The 20,043-nt window shown below is 38.0% G+C and overlaps 1 protein-coding gene across 5 annotated transcripts in view; it reads right to left on the bottom strand.

Annotated features, from left to right (window-relative positions):
• LOC6036989 overlaps positions 1 to 20,043 on the bottom strand; it is a 201,934-nt gene that overhangs the window by 128,361 nt on the left and 53,530 nt on the right. For 4 of the 5 annotated variants that reach the window (XM_038255340.1, XM_038255345.1, XM_038255347.1 and 1 more), the window contains exon 3: positions 17,225 to 17,481. In XM_038255340.1, coding sequence (XP_038111268.1) covers positions 17,225 to 17,392 — 168 coding nt within the window. In that variant the 5' untranslated portion in view covers positions 17,393 to 17,481. Of the gene's footprint in view, positions 1 to 6,757; positions 7,293 to 17,224; positions 17,482 to 20,043 lie in introns of those variants that run through there. The other variant, XM_038255336.1, reaches the window with a different exon arrangement.

Genomic DNA, 20,043 nt, shown 5'->3' with positions numbered 1-20,043 from the left:
AATAAAAATGGTTCAAAAAAATATGTTAATAAAAATGAAAATTCCAAGGAAAATTTCATATTTTTAATCAACAACAATTCTTCCGTTATTTCTAGCAATTAACACATCCATCAATCACACTACTCGACAAAACAAAACTTGTGTCAAGGGATTAACGATATCTCATCCGTTCCTGAGAGAAAAGGCATCCCCGAATCCGATGCAATCGACAGAATTTGATTTTATGTCCACGCGGACTGACGAGAAGTTGGTACTTTTTTTAACATAAAAAATCGAACAATTTAAAAAAAAACATGCGTCTCCTCCCAATTATATGAGCCATCTACAAGAATATGGAAGCGCCTGGTGCATAGCCATTTCCTTTAAGCACAACGGAAACAACCAATACAAATGTATAAAAAAGTTGTCAAGTTCTCGAGGGGTCCACAGCTAGCATTTTTTGTACGATTATAAAAAATAAATATTAAAAGTTTAAAATTAATTTATTTAAAAAACATATTTTTTGATTCATTTGTTTACTAAAATTTTATGTATCTCAAAGGTCTATGGGTACTTCGAGATGTCCATGGTCATCCAAGGACTGCCTGGAGTTAAGATCTACGAGTCTACCGCCGTAGCAAGCAAGAGGTCGTCGGATTTTGACCCCGGATCATGTGCGTATAGCATCAGTGCATATGGTAGACTACTATATGAATGTGTTGGGATGTTCATGGTCATCAAGGACTCCTGGAGTTAAGATCTACGAGTCTACCGCCGTAACAAGTAAGAGGTCGTCGGATTTTGACCCCGGATCATGTGCGTATAGCATCAGTGCATATGGTAGACTACTGTATGAATGTGTTGGGATGTTCATGGTCATCCAAGGACTCCCTGGAGTTAAGATCTACGAGTCTACCGCCGTAACAAGCAAGAGGTCGTCGGATTTTGACCCCGGATCATGTGCGTATAGCATCAGTGGATATAGTAGACTACTGTATGAATTTGTTGGGATGTTCATGGTCATCCGAGGACTCCCTGGAGTTAAGATCTACGAGTCTACCGCCGTAACAAGCAAGAGGTCGTCGGATTTTGACCCCGGATCATGTGCGTATAGCATCAGTGCATATGATAGACTACTGTTTGAATGTGTTGGGATGTTCATGGTCATCCGAGGACTCTCTGGAGTTAAGATCTACAAGTCTACCGCCGTTGCAAGCAAGAGGTCGTCGGATTTTGACCCCGGATCATGTGCGTATAGCATCAGTGGATATATTAGACTACTGTATGAATGTGTTGGGATGTTCATGGTCATCCGAGGACTCCCTGAAGTTAAGATCTACGAGTCTACCGCCGTAACAAGCAAGAGGTCGTCGGATTTTGACCCCGGATCATGTGCGTATAGCATCAGTGCATATGATAGACTACTATATGAATGTGTTGGGATGTTCATGGTCATCCGAGGACTCTCTGGAGTTAAGATCTACAAGTCTACCGCCGTAACAAGCAAGAGGTCGTCGGATTTTGACCCCGGATCATGTGCGTATAGCATCAGTGGATATGGTAGACTACTGTATGAATGTGTTGGGATGTTCATGGTCATCCGAGGACTCCCTGGTGTTAAGATCTACGAGTCTACCGCCGTAACAAGCAAGAGGTCGTCGGATTTTGACCCCGGATCATGTGCGTATAGCATCAGTGCATATGGTAGACTACTATATGAATGTGTTGGGATATTCATGGTCATCCAAGGACTCCCTGGAGTTAAGATCTACGAGTCTACCGCCGTAGCAAGCAAGAGGTCGTCGGATTTTGACCCCGGATCATGTGCGTATAGCATTAGTGCATATGGTAGACTACTATATGAATGTGAATGAATGAAGCACATGATCCAGGGTCAAAATCCAACGACCTCTTGCTTGTTACGGCGGTAGACTCGTAGATCTTAACTCCAGAGAGTCCTTGGGTGACCATGAACATCACAACACATTCATACAGTAGTCTACCATATGCACTGATGCTATACACACAAGATTCCGGGTCAAAATCCGACGACCTCTTGCTTGTTACGGCGGTAGACTCATAGATCTTAAAACCAGGGAGTCCTCGGATGACCATGGACATCCCAACACATTGATACAGTAGTCTACCATATCCACTGATGCTATACGCACATGATCCGGGGTCAAAATCCGACGACCTCTTGCTTGTTACGGCGGTAGACTCATAGTTCTTAACTCCAGGGAGTCCTTGGATGACCATGAACATCCCAACACATTCATATAGTAGTCTACCATATCCACTGATGCTATACGCACATGATCCGGGGTCAAAATCCGACGACCTCTTGCTTGTTACGGCGGTAGACTCGTAGATCTTAACATCAGGGAGTCCTCGGATGACCATGGACATCCCAACACATTCATACAGTAGTCTAATATATCCACTGATGCTATACGCACATGATCCGGGGTCAAAATCCGACGACCTCTTGCTTGCAACGGCGGTAGACTTGTAGATCTTAACTCCAGAGAGTCCTTGGATGACCATGAACATCCCAACACATTCATATAGTAGTCTATCATATGCACTGATGCTATACGCACATGATCCGGGGATACGACGGTGGTAGACTCGTAGATCTTAACTCCAGGGAGTCCTCGGATGACCATGAACATCCCAACACATTCATACAGTAGTCTACCATATCCACTGATGCTATACGCACATGATCCGGGGTCAAAATCCGACGACCTCTTGCTTGTTACGGCGGTAGACTCGTAGATCTTAACTCCAGGGAGTCCTCGGATGACCATGAACATCCCAACACATTCATACAGTAGTCTAATATATCCACTGATGCTATACGCACATGATCCGGGGTCAAAATCCGACGACCTCTTGCTTGTTACGGTGGTAGACTCGTAGATCTTAACTCCAGGCAGTCCTCGGATGACCATGAACATCCCAACACATTCATACAGTAGTCTACCATATCCACTGATGCTATACGCACATGATCCGGGGTCAAAATCCGACGACCTCTTGCTTGTTACGGCGGTAGACTCGTAGATCTTAACTCCAGGGAGTCCTCGGATGACCATGAACATCCCAACACATTCATACAGTAGTCTACCATATCCACTGATGCTATACGCACATGATCCGGGGTCAAAATCCGACGACCTCTTGCTTGCAACGGCGGTAGACTTGTAGATCTTAACTCCAGAGAGTCCTTGGATGACCATGAACATCCCAACACATTCATATAGTAGTCTATCATATGCACTGATGCTATACGCACATGATCCGGGGTCAAAATCCGACGACCTCTTGCTTGTTACGGTGGTAGACTCGTAGATCTTAACTCCAGGGAGTCCTCGGATGACCATGAACATCCCAACACATTCATACAGTAGTCTACCATATGCACTGATGCTATACGCACATGATCCGGGGTCAAAATCCGACGACCTCTTGCTTGCAACGGCGGTAGACTTGTAGATCTTAACTCCAGAGAGTCCTTGGATGACCATGAACATCCCAACACATTCATATAGTAGTCTATCATATGCACTGATGCTATACGCACATGATCCGGGGTCAAAATCCGACGACCTCTTGCTTGCAACGGCGGTAGACTTGTAGATCTTAACTCCAGAGAGTCCTTGGATGACCATGAACATCCCAACACATTCATACAGTAGTCTACCATATCCACTGATGCTATACGCACATGATCCGGGGTCAAAATCCGACGACCTCTTGCTTGCAACGGCGGTAGACTTGTAGATCTTAACTCCAGAGAGTCCTTGGATGACCATGAACATCCCAACACATTCATATAGTAGTCTATCATATGCACTGATGCTATACGCACATGATCCGGGGTCAAAATCCGACGACCTCTTGCTTGCCACGGTGGTAGACTTGTAGATCTTAACTCCAGAGAGTCCTCGGATGACCATGAACATCCCAACACATTCATATAGTAGTCTATCATATGCACTGATGCTATACGCACATGATCCGGGGTCAAAATCCGACGACCTCTTGCTTGTTACGGCGGTAGACTCGTAGATCTTAACTCCAGGGAGTCCTCGGATGACCATGAACATCCCAACACATTCATACAGTAGTCTACCATATCCACTGATGCTATACGCACATGATCCGGGGTCAAAATCCGACGACCTCTTGCTTGTTACGGCGGTAGACTCGTAGATCTTAACTCCAGGGAGTCCTTGGATGACCATGAACATCCCAACACATTCATATAGTAGTCTACCATATGCACTGATGCTATACGCACATGATCCGGGGTCAAAATCCGACGACCTCTTGCTTGCTACGGCGATAGACTCGTAGATCTTAACTCCAGGCAGTCCTTGGATGACCATGGACATCCCGAAGTACCCATAGACCTTTGAGATACATAAAATTTTAGTAAACAAATGAATCAAAAAATATGTTTTTTAAATAAATTAATTTTAAACTTTTAATATTTATTTTTTATAATCGTACAAAAATGCTAGCTGTGGACCCTCGAGAACTTGACAACTTTTTATACATTTGTATTGGTTGTTTCCGTTGTGCTTAAAGGAAATGGCTATGCACCAGGCGCTTCCATATTCTTGTAGATGGCTCATATAATTGGGAGGAGACGCATGTTTTTTTTTAAATTGTTCGATTTTTGCCTTCCTCACTGAGGTAAGGCTATAATCCTGCTCTAAAAATGAAATTTTTTTTAAAAGCTCGAAGACCCACCTTCATATATACATATCGAATCAGAATCGAAAACTGAACAAATGTCTGTGTGTGTGTATGTGTGTGTGTGTGTATGTGTGTGTGTGTGTATGTGTGTGTGTGTGTATGTGTGTGTGTGTGTATGTATGTATGTGTTCAAAAATCTTGCCAAGTTTTCTCAGCACTGGCTGAACCGATTTTGATCGAACCAGTTGCATTTGACTTGGTTTAGGGTCCCATACATCGCTATTGAATTGTTTGAAGTTTCGATAAGTAGTTCAAAAGTTATGTATAAAAATGTGTTTTCACATAAATCCGGATCTCAATTATATGCATGTAAACGATGTCCGGATCCATCATCCAACCCATCGTTGGTTAGGTAATCAAGAGACCTTTCCAACAAGTCCACAACATCGAAGATCTGGTAACCCTGTCTCGAGTTATGACCACTTAAGCGATATTTATGTACTTTTTTGAAACATGATCTCACTTAAATGCATGTAAACGATGTCCGGGTCCATCATCCGACCCATCGTTGGTTAGGTAATCAAGAGACTTTTCCAACGAGTCCTCATAATTGAAAATCTGGCAACCCTGTCTCGAGTTATGACCACTTAAGTGATATTTATGTACTCTTTTGAAGCCGGATCTCACTTAAATGTATGTAAACGATGTTCGGATCCATCATCCAACCCAGCATTGGTTAGGTAATCGAAAGACCTTTCTAACGAGTCTACAACATTGAAGATCTGGCAACCCTGTCTTGAGTTATGACCACTTAAGTGATATTTATGTACTTTTTTGAAGCCGGATCTCACTTAAATGCATGTAAACGATGTCCGGATCCATCATCCGACCCATCGTTGATTAGGTAATCGAGAGACCTTTCCAAAGAGTCCACATAATTCAAGATCTGGCAACCCTGTCTCGAGTTATGACCACTTAAGTGATATTTATGTACTTTTTTGAAGCCGGATCTCACTTAAATGTATGTAAACGATGTCCGGAACCATCATCCGACCCATCGTTGGTTAGGTAATCGAGAGACCTTTCCAACGAGTCCACAACATTGAAGATCTGGCAACCCTGTCTCGAGTTATGATCACTTAAGTGATATTTATGTACTTTTTTGAAGCCGGATCTCACTTAAATGCATGTAAACGATGTCCGGATCCATCATCCGACCCATCATTGGTTAGGTAATCGAGAGACCTTTCCAAAAAGTCCACATAATTGAAGATCTGGCAACCCTGTCTCGAGTTATGACCACTTAAGTGATATTTATGTACTTTTTTGAACCGGATCTCACTTAAATGCATGTAAACGATGTCAGGATCCATCATCCGACCCATCATTGGTTAGGTAATCGAGAGACCTTTCCAACGAGTCCACATAATTGAAAATCTGGCAACCCTGTCTCGAGTTATGACAACTTAAGTTATATCTGTGTACTTATTTTTCTGGACCTAAAAAAATAGCTGGAATATGTGTCCAAACCAATATTACCCATTGTTGGTATAAAGTGAGGAAGGCATCAACCACATAGGTGGATTAAGTTAGTTTTTATGTTAAAAAAAGTACCAACTTCTCGTCAGTCCGCGTGGACATAAAATCAAATTCTGTCGATTGCATCGGATTCGGGGATGCCTTTTCTCTCAGGAACGGATGAGATATCGTTAATCCCTTGACACAAGTTTTGTTTTGTCGAGTAGTGTCATCAATCAATCCTCTCTCTCTTCTTTGCAGTGACCGTCAATCAAACCCGAAGGCGCGCACCCACTTCCGCAACGGTTTGTACTAATTACTAAACAATGATCAAGATCTCTACACCTTCAACTACTAGAGCCGCTTCCACTCTACGTCAATGGCGCCGATAACGAATGTGTATTTGGTTCCGTCCAAATCGGACAGGTGCGATGACTGCATTATTTTGCCCCCCCCCCCCTTCCTCTAAAGTTTCACCAAGCCGGCATCAAAAACCTTGCCCCTGTGTGATGCGCTCTTCACAACTCAACTCACAGCTGTGTGTACTTACTTCCTCTCCTCGTACTAAAAGCTGAACACATATACAAACACTTGGTTGAGCTTCACTTACTAACTATCGTCGTTTGTTGCACTTTTTACGATGACTTCTAGGTTGTAAATTTGAACTACAATTATCTTCCTCTTTTCATCTCGATTTCGGCACTTATTTCGAAGGGACTACTGCCCAAACGATCTTACGATCTGATGGTCGGGTATTCTATTCACTGTGACACTGAATTTTCCGAATACTACACCAACAAATGGTCGCCAGGCGTTAGTCCCAACTCTCCAGACTTTCGATTTGCCTCTTCCGTTACTGCTACACGTTAATCACTATAATCACTATAACTAGAAAACGTTAGCCCAAAAACAGAACTCACAACTCGTTATCTATCACTAAAAACAAAAAAAAAATATTGTTCTTAAAGGTTCGTCGCCACCCAGCCGTGCGGGAGACTTGCAAACAAGTGACGAACCCACCGTCTCTCGCACTTTGCGGTTCCGTTTTGCTGCCCCGTTCTCGCCAAGTTAGTCCAAGTCACTGGGCCAAAACACAGACTAAACTACGCTACCGGCACTGCAATTTAGTGGGGTGTACTAAACAGCACGATGACGACGCGACGGTGTTGACCTATTGCGGCTGATTGTGTACTAAAAAAACACCAGAGCACAGCTTAGTAGTCGTTAGCAACTCATGCTCTTTCTCTTCTCGCTCGGGTATGGGAAATATCAACCAGGGTTGGGGAAGGTCCCCAGCTAGGGGAGGGAGGAGTAGATCAGAACGAGATATGCGCCAGCACGCTGGTTCTCACGGGTATCGAGACGAGAAATGGTTGCGCGCGCACTTATTTCTTACGGGGAGTACTGTTTTGATGAGGTGCTCGGGTATCGGCGTGGTCTTTATTGGAATGCAGTATATATTGATGAATTCAAAGGTATGAAGGTCCAGGGAAAAGCGTTACCCTTCTAATGGTTGAAAGTTCGCATCCGAGCTCATATTTGAGATTTGAACACTCTTACAATTCAGCCCTGCCATGGAAGGTAAAAAATCAAATTTGAACCATCATAATTTCTACCCAAAGCTTGTTATGTTTACTACTGCCCGGAAATAAACCTCAGTTTAACACTTTTGTTTGGAGCCTTTTCATAGAAATCAATTCTTAAAAACGTTACGAGAAATCAAAAGATAAAATTACAAATTTAAAAATTGTCTTTACATATTTTTTTAATGAAAATATTTGAAAAGAATTATCTGAACATAATATTTCCTAATCAATTTGTATTAGGTAAACTATCACAAAAATCGATTTTTACCAACTTTCAATAATATTATATTTTTTAAAAGTTTTATTGGACAAAAAAGCCAGCTTCCTTCCTATGTAGTTTAGTTTCATTTAGGCCAAGTTGTGTATTTTGAATAGTAATCATATTTTCTCAAAGATTGATTATTAAACTGATAATAAAGATATTTATACTTCTTTTTTGTATATTTCCACTTTTTCCGCATGAATTGACACATTATTACAACAAGAAAAAAAACTTTCACCTTCTAGATCAGGCCTGCCCAACCTTTTCGTCTAAATTTTCACATTTTTGATCGTCAAAATTACAATTGTTCATTTTAAACCATGAAAAAATGGACAATTGTAATTTTGACGATCAAAAATGTGAAAATTTAGCCGAAATGGTTGGGCAGATTCACATTTTTAAGGTTTTTACATAAGTTATTAAAATTTGTTTTAAACCTTTGGTCCCTCGGCCTTGGTCGATGTCAAGGAGGGTAAAAAATAATACTCAATGTTTTATTTCAAATTTCTAACATAATTTGAAGTCTAAATAAAAAACAAAAAATGCCTTCCACATGAAAACAGTCATTTTTCAGCTAGCGATATCGTGGAAGCTATTGGTTCGATTTTAAATGCTTAAAATGAATATGTTGTGAAATTTTCTACTCTTTAATATAAATAAAAATATGAAATTTAAAAACCTGGATCAACATTTGAAAAGGGTGTATCAGCATTTTGACAGCTTGAACTTTTTGTGGAAATCTCAGCTGCACCCCCCCCCCCCCTCGGCTTCAAAATAGCTTCCGAAATGTTTCTGCGCCCTTTTTATGTGTGGCTGGAGAAATCTGGAAATCTGATCTAGATTCTAAAATTTCAAAATTAGAATCATGGAAAAGAGCAGAGAATTTAGAAAAAAGTTTTATTTTAACATTATATTCGAAAATTTAGCCTAAAAAGCATTTGATTTCAAAAAGCAGCACATTATCAGAGATGTAACAAACCAAGCCAATTTGGAATGCAAATTGAGATTTGCATCTGCGAATATTTTTTTAAAGTTTTCGACAATATATTGGATTTTTTTGAAAAAAAATGTTTTTTTTATAACTCCGGTACCAGGTTTTGTACCATCCTCAACTCTAGCACAGAAGATGCCTTTGCAATTCCCCTAAAACATATTTTGTAAAATTCTAAAATTAAGAAAAAAACTTCAATATTTATGATAATTTGTCAAAAAAAAATCAATGCCTCAATTTTTCTGAAGCATCCAACTACTACCAACTACTTTGTCGAAGACTCCAAATCGATCAGAAGATCCATGAAACGGACTTAGATTTTCGAATAATCCCATGTCCATTTTGTATGACCAGCTATTTTTAACAAAGACAAAGTTTCTTGAAAACCTGAAGAAGGTCAAATAACCAAAATTTTCATTTTGTGTTTTACTTGTGTTTTTGTAACCGCCTTGAGATTGAATACCCTGCATCAAAGCTGTTTCAAAAACAATCAAAAAATAAAAATATTATTTATGTGACTTTTTTAACAAAAAAAAACTTCTGAATTAAACCCTAAACGATGATTGTAATCAATATGCTAATCTACACTTGATTTTTATAATATTTCGGATTGTATTTCCAGAAAAGGCTGAAGAATAAGGAATTTGTGCTAATGATGAGGATAGCAACGAAACGAAATGATAGAAAAACGGTGGTAATGGCATTAGGGGAAATATACCCTTACCTTCGTCATTTGAAGAGTTTGATGCTCGATTAAAAAAAAAATACTATTTAGGCTATAAACTTACCAGCAACAGCACCGCCTCAAGCAAGCACGCAAATGTTCTGTACTTACTGGCCAAAAAGATCAAATTTAATGCACTTTTGATAAAAAAATCAAATTATTCGCTCTACAGCATTGCCTTGGCGTTCTCGATTACGAGATTCCTACTCGAAACTAAGTGTCCGAAGGCTTGAATGTTGAGGCAATTGCAAACCTCTTTTTACACCTTAGCTTCCATCCACCCCGGGATTCGAACTGACGACCTTTTGGATTATTAGTCCAACTGCCTACCAGTGACTCCACCGAGGCAGGACCCAGGGAGACGACTCCTACACCTGGAGTGAGCTAACGACCTAACCTTTTTTAGGTTAGTCCGGGGCCAACATTTACTTCCCGTCCGACGGAAGGCGTGATCAGACAAATCTCGTCTCAAAATTTGCCACCGGGACCTTCTGGGATCGAACCCAGGCCAACTGGGTGAGAGGCAATCACGCTTACCCCTACACCACGGTCCCGGCTTTTGATAATAATTTCTATTTTGCGAGACACACGCAGTGACACAGGCGAGAAACCCTCAAACGCTTAATAAATATCGCCAAAATCAATGGCGCTTTCGATACAAAACTGCCTCCAACTTTCGGCAACATGTCCTTTTGCACATTAGTTGATCACTCACGTAAAAATTAGTCCCGAAACATGTAAATAATTTGCAAGCGCCATCAAAAAACAAACGTGCCAAGTCTTTTGACATTTCAATTTTGACGACCCATTCCAATCGAAGGCTGAAAAAAACAAAGGGTGGCCACCAACACCACAAGCAGTGCCTGTTAGTGTGAACCAGTGATGCCAGGAAATTTTCTCTATAAATGCTACTTTTCGTGAGTGTTAGCTTAAAATTTCATGAATTTTGGCAGCACAAGGCAGACCCAAACGAGCGCTGGAAGAAATAAAGAACTAAGCTGAAAATAGGAAAATGGGCGTGGCCCCCTGCACTCGTTTGATTAAAATACATTTTGGAAATATTTTTTTCAAATGCTTGTAAAAGGAATAGAATAACTTTTAGTATTCCACCGGAGTAGGCTTGGTTTGGTGTGTTGTTTGTACTTATGGCATGGAGACAACTCCTACACCTGGAATGACTTAACGGCCTAACAACCAAGGCCGGGACCGACATTTTACTTCCTCATCCGATGGAAGGTTGGAGCAGATGGGAATCGAACCCAGAATCATCCGCTTACAAAGCGGACAGCGTAACCATTCGGCCACGCACTGCCACCAAACCAAGCCTGCTCCGGTGGAACCGCTGGCGGCGGTTGTACTCACAATCCAAAGATCGTCAGTTCGAACCATGGGGTGGAAGGTTCCTTAGGGTAGAAAGAGGTCTGGGTGAATCCAAGGTTCAAGCAGAAACTTGCAATAGAAACCACAAAGAACACTTAATGAAAGCTGTAATTCATGATCAAAGCCGATAATAGAAATGAGCCGAGATAAGGTATATTTCCCCTATTTCAAGCATTTTTTAGATTTGAGCATTTTAATTCAAACAGACGATCCCTGTCTATCAAGTCCAGTGCGTTGAGGAATTGAGCTCGTTATGCTCTTGTTAGACAAATAAAAACTCAAAATTCTATCTTTCCACACGCAAAGGGCACCTTAATTTCCCAATACCACCCTCTCGCGTGCATCCAATCTTGTAAGGCACCCCACAGCAACAGCAACAACGGTGGCATGTTCTCAGTTGTAACGATATCTGTCGGTATAAATCTAGTGGCCGAGATGGCCCATGGCGTGGCATCAATTGGGTCTCTCCCACCGACTGCCAAGTACCAAGTTCCAAGCTCCAAAGTCGTTGAGTCAGGTTGCTTAAGGGCCAGCTGAGTGTCCGCTTTGCATTCTAACACAACTTGGGTATGTGCAACACAACTCAACACATGTAGACACAGAAATGCACTTGGAACAACCAAATCTTGGATTAAGCGGGGGGGTGGGGTTGGGGGCACCACCCTATGGGGTGGCTTTGGGGGAGTTCAACAAACAGACTCTGAAGCTTAGAAGCATCGGAGGCACGTACTTTTAATGAGCCATCCGAATGCTGCCGCTAAACAAAACTAGCCACGAACTGTTGCGCAATTGGCATCGGGGAGCTCAGGCGGTGGTAGGTACATACTACTAGGGAGTAGCGAACAGAGCAAGCACTCATGATTTAAGGCTTAAAAGCTGACCAATCTGTGCCGGTGAGTGACGATGATGGTGAGGTTTCAACATGCATGAGAGAAGCTTCTTCGGTTTTCGATCTGAGTGGGATGAGTTGGAGGTCTTGGCAAGAAGCTTGAAGAATCGATAAAAGTTTGCAATCCGTAAGCTTAATTGATTCGATTTATGAAGGTGCAATGACTAAGTTTGAACAAATCATAAACTTCATGTTCAAACTTAAACATGGGATTTTTTCAAACATTGAACCACATGTTACAATGAGGAAGCATACTTAGCTAAACAAAAATGACCACGTTTGCATCCTTGGTCCAGTCATTGCAAAGTTAGGTCTAACTGCTAATTAAGCTCAAAGCAACATGCCGACAGCGAGTCATCTTTGGCGGCACAAAACAATAATCACTTTGCTAAATGGATGCTTAACCCGGTTTATTCGGGCTCCACGAGAGTGTGCGAATTTCTGTTCGGTTTCCTAATTTTTCCTCACACACGCCGAGCTCGAGCTAATTTTTGTCATAAATCGATTGACCATGCAAAATGGATTTCGCCCCACTATTGGCTGAACGAATCTCGGTGCCGGCAAAAGTGCCTCATTCCGCACATCGTGTGAATATTGAGTTGACCTTATAACTGCATGAACAGGCACTGCTCGTGAGTGATTATAGCGTGTAGCGCGATCGATTAGGGTAGAGGTTACTATTGTGGATCATGATTGAAACTTCTTTTAAACTTATTATTTTAGAACTCTTTTAAACTTGAAGTGAATGTAAAAAAATGAAATAAAATTAACTGTTCTTAAACAAACATCACTTTACAATCCAACACACAATCAATTAGTGTTAGTGCCCTGCATCGAAAGAGAGAGGATAAATGTTAAGATTACTCCAAGTTTACTCAAACCTGCTAAAATATGTTGTTTTTCCCCTTCTCTTATCTACGTTCAGCATCCAAGCAAATACTCAATCAATCGGCATAACTCTCCAATGTCAGGTACAGGTACAGTTAGTTAGCTTTAGTACACAACTCAGTTCATCGAGTGCATGTGTGTGTGCGTGTTTGTAACAACAGACAGCATTATCGTTGCAATGATGATGAATGTTTATTGCACTCAAGTTTATCCAAGTGGCCGTTGAATGGGCCCGTATCAATTGAGCGTATGAATGAATCAATGAAGGGTGAAACAAAGGTACGAATGCTGCGTTTTGCGTGAATTTTTTAGGTTAAAAGTATTGGCTACAAAAAGATTTTCAACATATTTGGACTATTTTGCCACCCTCACTGAAATGAACATTAGGGTAATTCTCCGCCAACTCACACAGCAGTTGCCCCGACCCCTCTTCGATTTGCGTGAAACTTTGTCATAAGGGGTAACTTTTGTCCCTGATCACGAATCCGAGGTCCGTTTTTGATATCTCGTGACGGAGGGGCGGTACGACCCCTTCCATTTTTGAACATGCGAAAAAAGATTCAATAATTTGCAGCCTGAAACGATGATTAGATAGAAATTTGGTGTCAAAGGGACTTTTATGTAAAATTAGACGCCCGATTTGATGGCGTACTCAGAATTCCGAAAAAACGTATTTTTCATCGAAAAAAAAAACACTCAAAAAGTTTTAAAAACTCTGCTATTTTCCGTTACTCGATTGTAAAAAGTTTTGGAACATGTCATTTTAAGGGAAATTTAATGTACTTTTTGAATCTACATTGACTCGGAAGGGTCATTTTTTCATTTACAACAAAATTTTTCATTTTAAAATTTCGTGTTTTTTTCTAACTTTGCAGGGTAATTTTTTAGAGTGTAACAATGTTCTACAAAGTTGTAGAGCAGACAATTACAGAAATTTTGATATATAAACATACACAGAAAAAAATCCATTCTCGTAATCGTGAATTAAGTTCACGAATGTGAGAACCACGAAGGCATTTATTCATGAGTATGGTGCATTTGCACCATAAACGTGAATATATTCATTCGTGGTTCTCGCATTCGTGAATTCAATTCACGATTTCGAGAATTGTTTTTTTCAGTGTAAGGGGTTTGCATACAAACATTACGAGTTACAGTCATCCCACATATTCGGAACGGTTTCCAGATCGGCCAATGTTCAAAAAATCATAGCAAATCGATAATTGAACTTAATGTTTCGTTTTTACCTTCATTTGAAAGCTTTTCTTGCGATCTTTCGAATGCTGTATCGAACATCTGCAAATTTTAACTTTTATATGAAGTTTTTGAAGAATTACTTTGACCCTTGAAATCCACAAATTCGGAACACTTTTTTCTTACGAATGTAAACAAACTTTGGATCTCTCTAGGAGTACATATTTATTACCAAATAATGACTTCACACACTGAAACCAATGAAACTCAAGCTTAGTGATGTTTCATACATGGTTTGATAACTTTTTTTTGTGAAAATATCAGTTAAATTTGGTGTTCCACAATTGTGGGAGGTACAATAACATCCCACAATTATGAAACATGCCATTTGGAGGCAGTGTTTTGCTGCTCTGGACAAAATAGTCTTGGAATGAAGTTTTTTGTTCAAAAAATCCTACTTTTACTAGTGAAATAGCAAGGTAATGTCCAAATGAAGGTTCTAAAAATAGTAAGGTCGATAGAAAAGCTTCTTTTGGCATGCTATTGACAAATTATCATAAAAGTGTTCCGAATTTGTGGGTGTTCCGAATATGTGGGATGACTGTATCGCGATTTTACCAAAAAACAAGTTTTGAAAATGTTGGTCGTCGTTGATCACGGCCATTCATGGTCACCCGCGACAGACACGGACGACAAAACAAAGAAAAACGCAAAAAGTAACTTTTTCAAAACTTAAATTTTGGATTTTTGGAAAATTCGGATGAAAAATTTGCCAGTTTTTGATGTTATATTACACATTTTTTTACACAAAATCTGTCATCATTCCCTGATGAACATTACTATTTTTTGTGATACTAAATGCACCCAAATTTGAAAACCAAGGCTTGCAATTTGAAAATAAGTTTTTTTTTATTGGATTGCATTTAAACATTATCGGCTTTCCCCTTCAAGTCTCCATACAAAAGATTTGTTTGAAACTGATCGAACTTATCTACCCAGTAATATTTTTGTTGTAAATTTGGAAGGTTTAATTTTACTTCTTTTTTTGATGTAATACAGTCCTGATTTGATTATCCGAAGGCCTTGGCAAAATTTCACTTTGGATAATCGAATCACGGAAAAAATCATTTTACGTGGTCATATTTTTGATTGTTAAGCTTTAGTATAACCCCTAAACTACTCTAAAGTGATTAAGAATTTTTAAATCCAAGATGGCGGTCAAAATGGCGGTGATAAAATACTTTAAAACAACATTTTTTAATTTGATGTTAAAAGTAAGAAAATAAAAAATTAATATTTTTTTTTCTTCGTAATTCGATTTGTCCCAAACGAACCTTCGGATAATTGAACATCGGATAATCGAGTCTGGACTGTATTTCTTAAATTTAGGCTGAAAAATTGCATTTCAACGAAAAAATGGATAATTTACTCATTTTTAGAAGGAAAATTGCACATTTTTCGGACGTAAAAAATGTACTCATTCCCAAATGTAATATTACCATGATAATTTTTACTATGTAATATGTCAATCAAATTATGTTATGGGTGGTAATCTAGGATTTCGCAAATCGACTTTTCATTGTATTTTTTTATAGGGATGAAACTTTGTCTGTACATTTCCTATGTCAAAAGAAAACATGTTGCATCACTAGTTTATTCCTTATAAGTCTCCATACAATTTTGCGGGCTGGTCATGCAAAATGTACATAAAAAATGTGTAAATTTTGAAGTTGTAATTTTGAAAGGTTGAATATAACTTCTTTTATAATGTAATTTCACCTCAATTTAGACGGACAAAGTGACATTACACCAGAAAAGTGGTAAAATTACACATTTTCAGAGAGGTAGACATAGAGAAAAAAATATACCCCTTCCCAGATGTAATATTACTATGTTTTTTTCCAGTTTAAATGTGTGGAATTATGTAGCTTGAAAAGGTATTTTCGTATCTATTTGGTGTCTTAGACAAAGTTGAAGGCATTGATTACGACTTTTCAGAAAAAGTAGGTACATGTAATAAAATTTAGAATTCTAAGTTAACTTTAAATTACTTATAGTTTAATTTGTAAAATACACATTTTTTATTTTTTTATATATTTTAGGGGACTTTTTCAGGCTCAAAAATCAAAATTTCCAAAACTAGCCTTAATTTTTTTGAAAATATCTAATATTTGGGAAAAAATATTAAAAATTATTGCTTTATTTACATTTGAATTTGTGACCGAAAAGCACTTTGCAATTTTTATTAATAAAATGTACCGTTTTCAAGTTATAGCTACTACCTTTAGGTTTAAATTTCCTTTTTTAGATTTTTTAGTTTAACAATCATATAAAAAAGAAAAGCACCCTTCAAAGATATTAAAAAAAAATCTTTTGAGCTTTGAAAATCGGGCAATCGGTTTCTGAGATACAGCCTCACAATTAGTTTTTTTAAATAGTATTATAACATAATAAGGAAAACATGATTTTTCCAATCATTCAGATAACTTGGGAAACATTTATAAAACTTACAAGGATAAAATAGGTTTTAAGTTTCATTCAGCTGCATTCACCAACTACTTACAAACAAGTCATGACAAAATTACTTCTAAAAGCGGATTAAATAATTAAAGAGAAATACATACTGAATGCACTGCTTTCACAAAAATATTTCTAACCTGCTTGATCCAAACCAAGCACACAAGGAGAGCAAAGTACCTTAGCCAGCAGAGATATCAGGCCGATGAGAAGTGGAAAAATATTAACGCCAATGTGAGCTATATAATTTTATTTTATAATTAAAAGAATATAAATTTTTGATATTTCTTTTTTTTTTCAAACGGTAATATTTTTCTGAAATTAATGCACTCTCACAATTGTAATTGATGATATTATTACAATTTAGCTCACTTATACTTATACCAAATCCTGAAAATAAAGTTTAATTTAGTAAGCTCAACGAACAACAAAAACAACCAGCTCTGCAAACAGTCGAACCTGCGGGGCAAAACAAAACATAAAATTCACATATCGAAATCGAAAGCAACCTTAAAAATTCCGCACAATCCCTAAGAAAAATTAAAAGCAAACAACACACACGATTCGAGCTCAAGTCGTGACTTACCAAATTCTGGTTGACGCCCTCGAGCGTGAGTCCTTCAAACTTTGCCTCGGCGACAATCGTCTTGGGCGTCGTCGTGGAAGTCATCACGACGCCATCGGCGGCCCCCCGTTTGGCCCTTCGCACGGTGCCGGGAGTTCCGACGGGGCTGGCCAGTCTGAACTCGCTCATGGTGGGGTGCGTCCCGACGTCTGGGGTTTGGGTTGGGTGTGTGTGTGTGCGAATTAAGGTTTGTTTAGAATAGAACCATATATAGTAATCTGTGAATGAGGAGAGGAAAAGAAAAATACATAAAATGAATCTGTTGGTATTATGTCATATAAATGCTAATTGAGAAATTCTCTGTAGAATCAATTTTTTTTAATTTCTGATATTTATTGAAATGATCAATCACTGATTTAATCTTCAATGTTTCAAAATCTTGTTTTGGAATAAATGATTTGTTAAAGAACCACCAAAACTAATTAACTCGTCACTTCCGTCGCGTGGTCAAATTTGCAATGGCGCCTCCAATTCTGTGTTGTTGTTGTTTTTTTGCAGAAGACACAGAAGGCACAGTCCAAAGATGTCAGGAGGAAATGGACCATAAAAGTAGTGGCCCATTTGCAATTCCTCAACCCCCTTTCGCTACTTCGGTGGTGATGGCAAACAAATGGCCAACAAAATGACCCATTCAATTACGGTGTGAATCCCTGTTGACCGTCAAAGTGAGATACCGTTCTTGAGGAGTTAATTTTAAGCAGAAGAAATTGAATTGTTTTTTTTTTTTGTTTCAAGTTCACCAAAGTAGTGACGATAATGGCCCGGTTTTCAATAGGTACCGTAAAACGGGGTGACTTAGATAGCTTTGATAGGTTTGTGCTTTTTCCGCAAAATGAAGAGTTCAATTAAAATACGTGCGGAATTGTATAGAATCATACTGACCATAGTAGAAAAGTGTTCAAAGTACCTCAAGAAGAAAAGTTCAAAAAGTTAGTTAACTATAGTTAAGAAAATGTTGATGAAAGTCATTATTTTAAACTTCTCAAAGTGTCAAGATTTTCTCTGATTTCTGATGATTGAACATGATTTTGAATCGGAAAACGGAATTCATTTTCGGATTCTTTGGACAATTTTTCACTAAGAGAAGGGTAAATAAATTTTTAAATAATAAATAATATGTGTTTTTGAAACACAATTAAAAAAAAACTCCAAATTTATAGGCAATTTCAGTTGAACAAATGTCATGTAAAAGATAAAAACTTTTGATTCGTGTTACGAATTCAGTATAAAATACAATATAAATCAGTAATTTTATAAACAAAACCAGTTTTAACAAATTTCACGCAAAATCCCGTCTTTTTAACAATTTTACCTTAAATTTATATATGTATATTTTGTTGAAAAGCATATAAACTTAGTTAACTAAATATAATCATTGTTTTTTTTTCTTAAAAACTATATCAGCTATCAGTATCAGAAAATGAAACTATCGTAAAATATCGTTTTCATCCGAAAAAATATACTTTCGAAATTTCGAAATCAAATTCAACCATTTTCAAATTATATGTTTTTTTTAAAGAAAAATTGGCAACACTGTTTTACCACAGCTTAAAAACTGTCATTAGTTGTCATCTACATCATATCCAAAAATAAAACATCTCATTTACCGCAAGAGTAAAGTCATGCTTGAACAGCCCCCTACTTGGTCGATGTAAACAAAGTGGGTACATTCACGTTACACATGCTCTCTTTTTATCACCCAGGGACGAACTAATGATGCAAAAAGTCTTTTTGGTCATAGAAAAGGTACAAATTGAAATAAAAAAATACAAGAAAGTAAGTTTGCAAAACATTTGCTCCTTCTTAGAAGAATTACAAAAATTTCAGATCTTCGGATTTATTTTTTAAAGGAAAATTCTAGAGTTTTTTTTTATAAAGGTCAAACAAACAAAATTTTCAAATTTTGCGTTTGGGTGTTTTTTTTTCTAAACCCCTTAAGTCAGGGGTACTCGTTTATTGGACCTTTTAAAAAAAACACTCGAGAATTCAAGTTTCCATGAATTCCAAGATATTTTGCAATTTTTAGGCAGTAGCACTTGAGCAGTTCTCTAGGATTTCGGTCATTCGATTTTTTTTTATTTTTTTTAATCCGACTGAAACTTTTTTGATGTCTTCGGTATGCCCAAAGAAGCCATTTTGCATCATTAGTTTGTCCATATGATTTTTCGTACAAATTTGGCAGCTGTCCATACAAAAATGATGTATGAATATTCAAAAATCTGTATCTTTTGAAGGAATTTTTTGATCGATTTGGTGTCTTCGGCAAAGTTGTAGGTATAGATACGGACTACAGGAAAAAAATGATACACGGTAAAAAAAAATTTGGTGATTTTTATTTAACTTTTTATCACTTAAACTTGATTTGCAAAAAAAAACACTATTTTTAATTTTTTTATTTTTTGAAATGTTTTTGAGGACATAAAATGCCAACTTTTCTGAAAATTCCAGGTTGTGCAAAAAATCATTGACCGAGTTATGAATTTTTTTATCAATACGGATTTTTTCAAAAAATCGAAATTTTGGTCGCAAAAATTTTTCAACTTCATTTTTTGATGTAAAATCAAATTTGCAATCAAAAAGTACTATACTGAAATTTTGATAAAGTGCACTGTTTTCAAGTTAAATCCATATTTAGGTAACTTTTTTCATAACTCGGTCAATGATTTTTTGCACAACCTGGAATTTTCAGAAAAGTTGGCATTTTATGTCCTCAAAAACATATCAAAAAAATAAAAAATAAAAATAGTGTTTTTTTGCAAATCAAGTTTTAGTGATAAAAA

Source organism: Culex quinquefasciatus, chromosome 1 (assembly GCF_015732765.1).
Source record: "Culex quinquefasciatus strain JHB chromosome 1, VPISU_Cqui_1.0_pri_paternal, whole genome shotgun sequence".
Lineage (NCBI taxonomy): Eukaryota > Metazoa > Arthropoda > Insecta > Diptera > Culicidae > Culex > Culex quinquefasciatus.
Note: the sequence above shows the minus strand (reverse complement) of the source record. Positions and strands in the feature narration are given on the sequence as shown.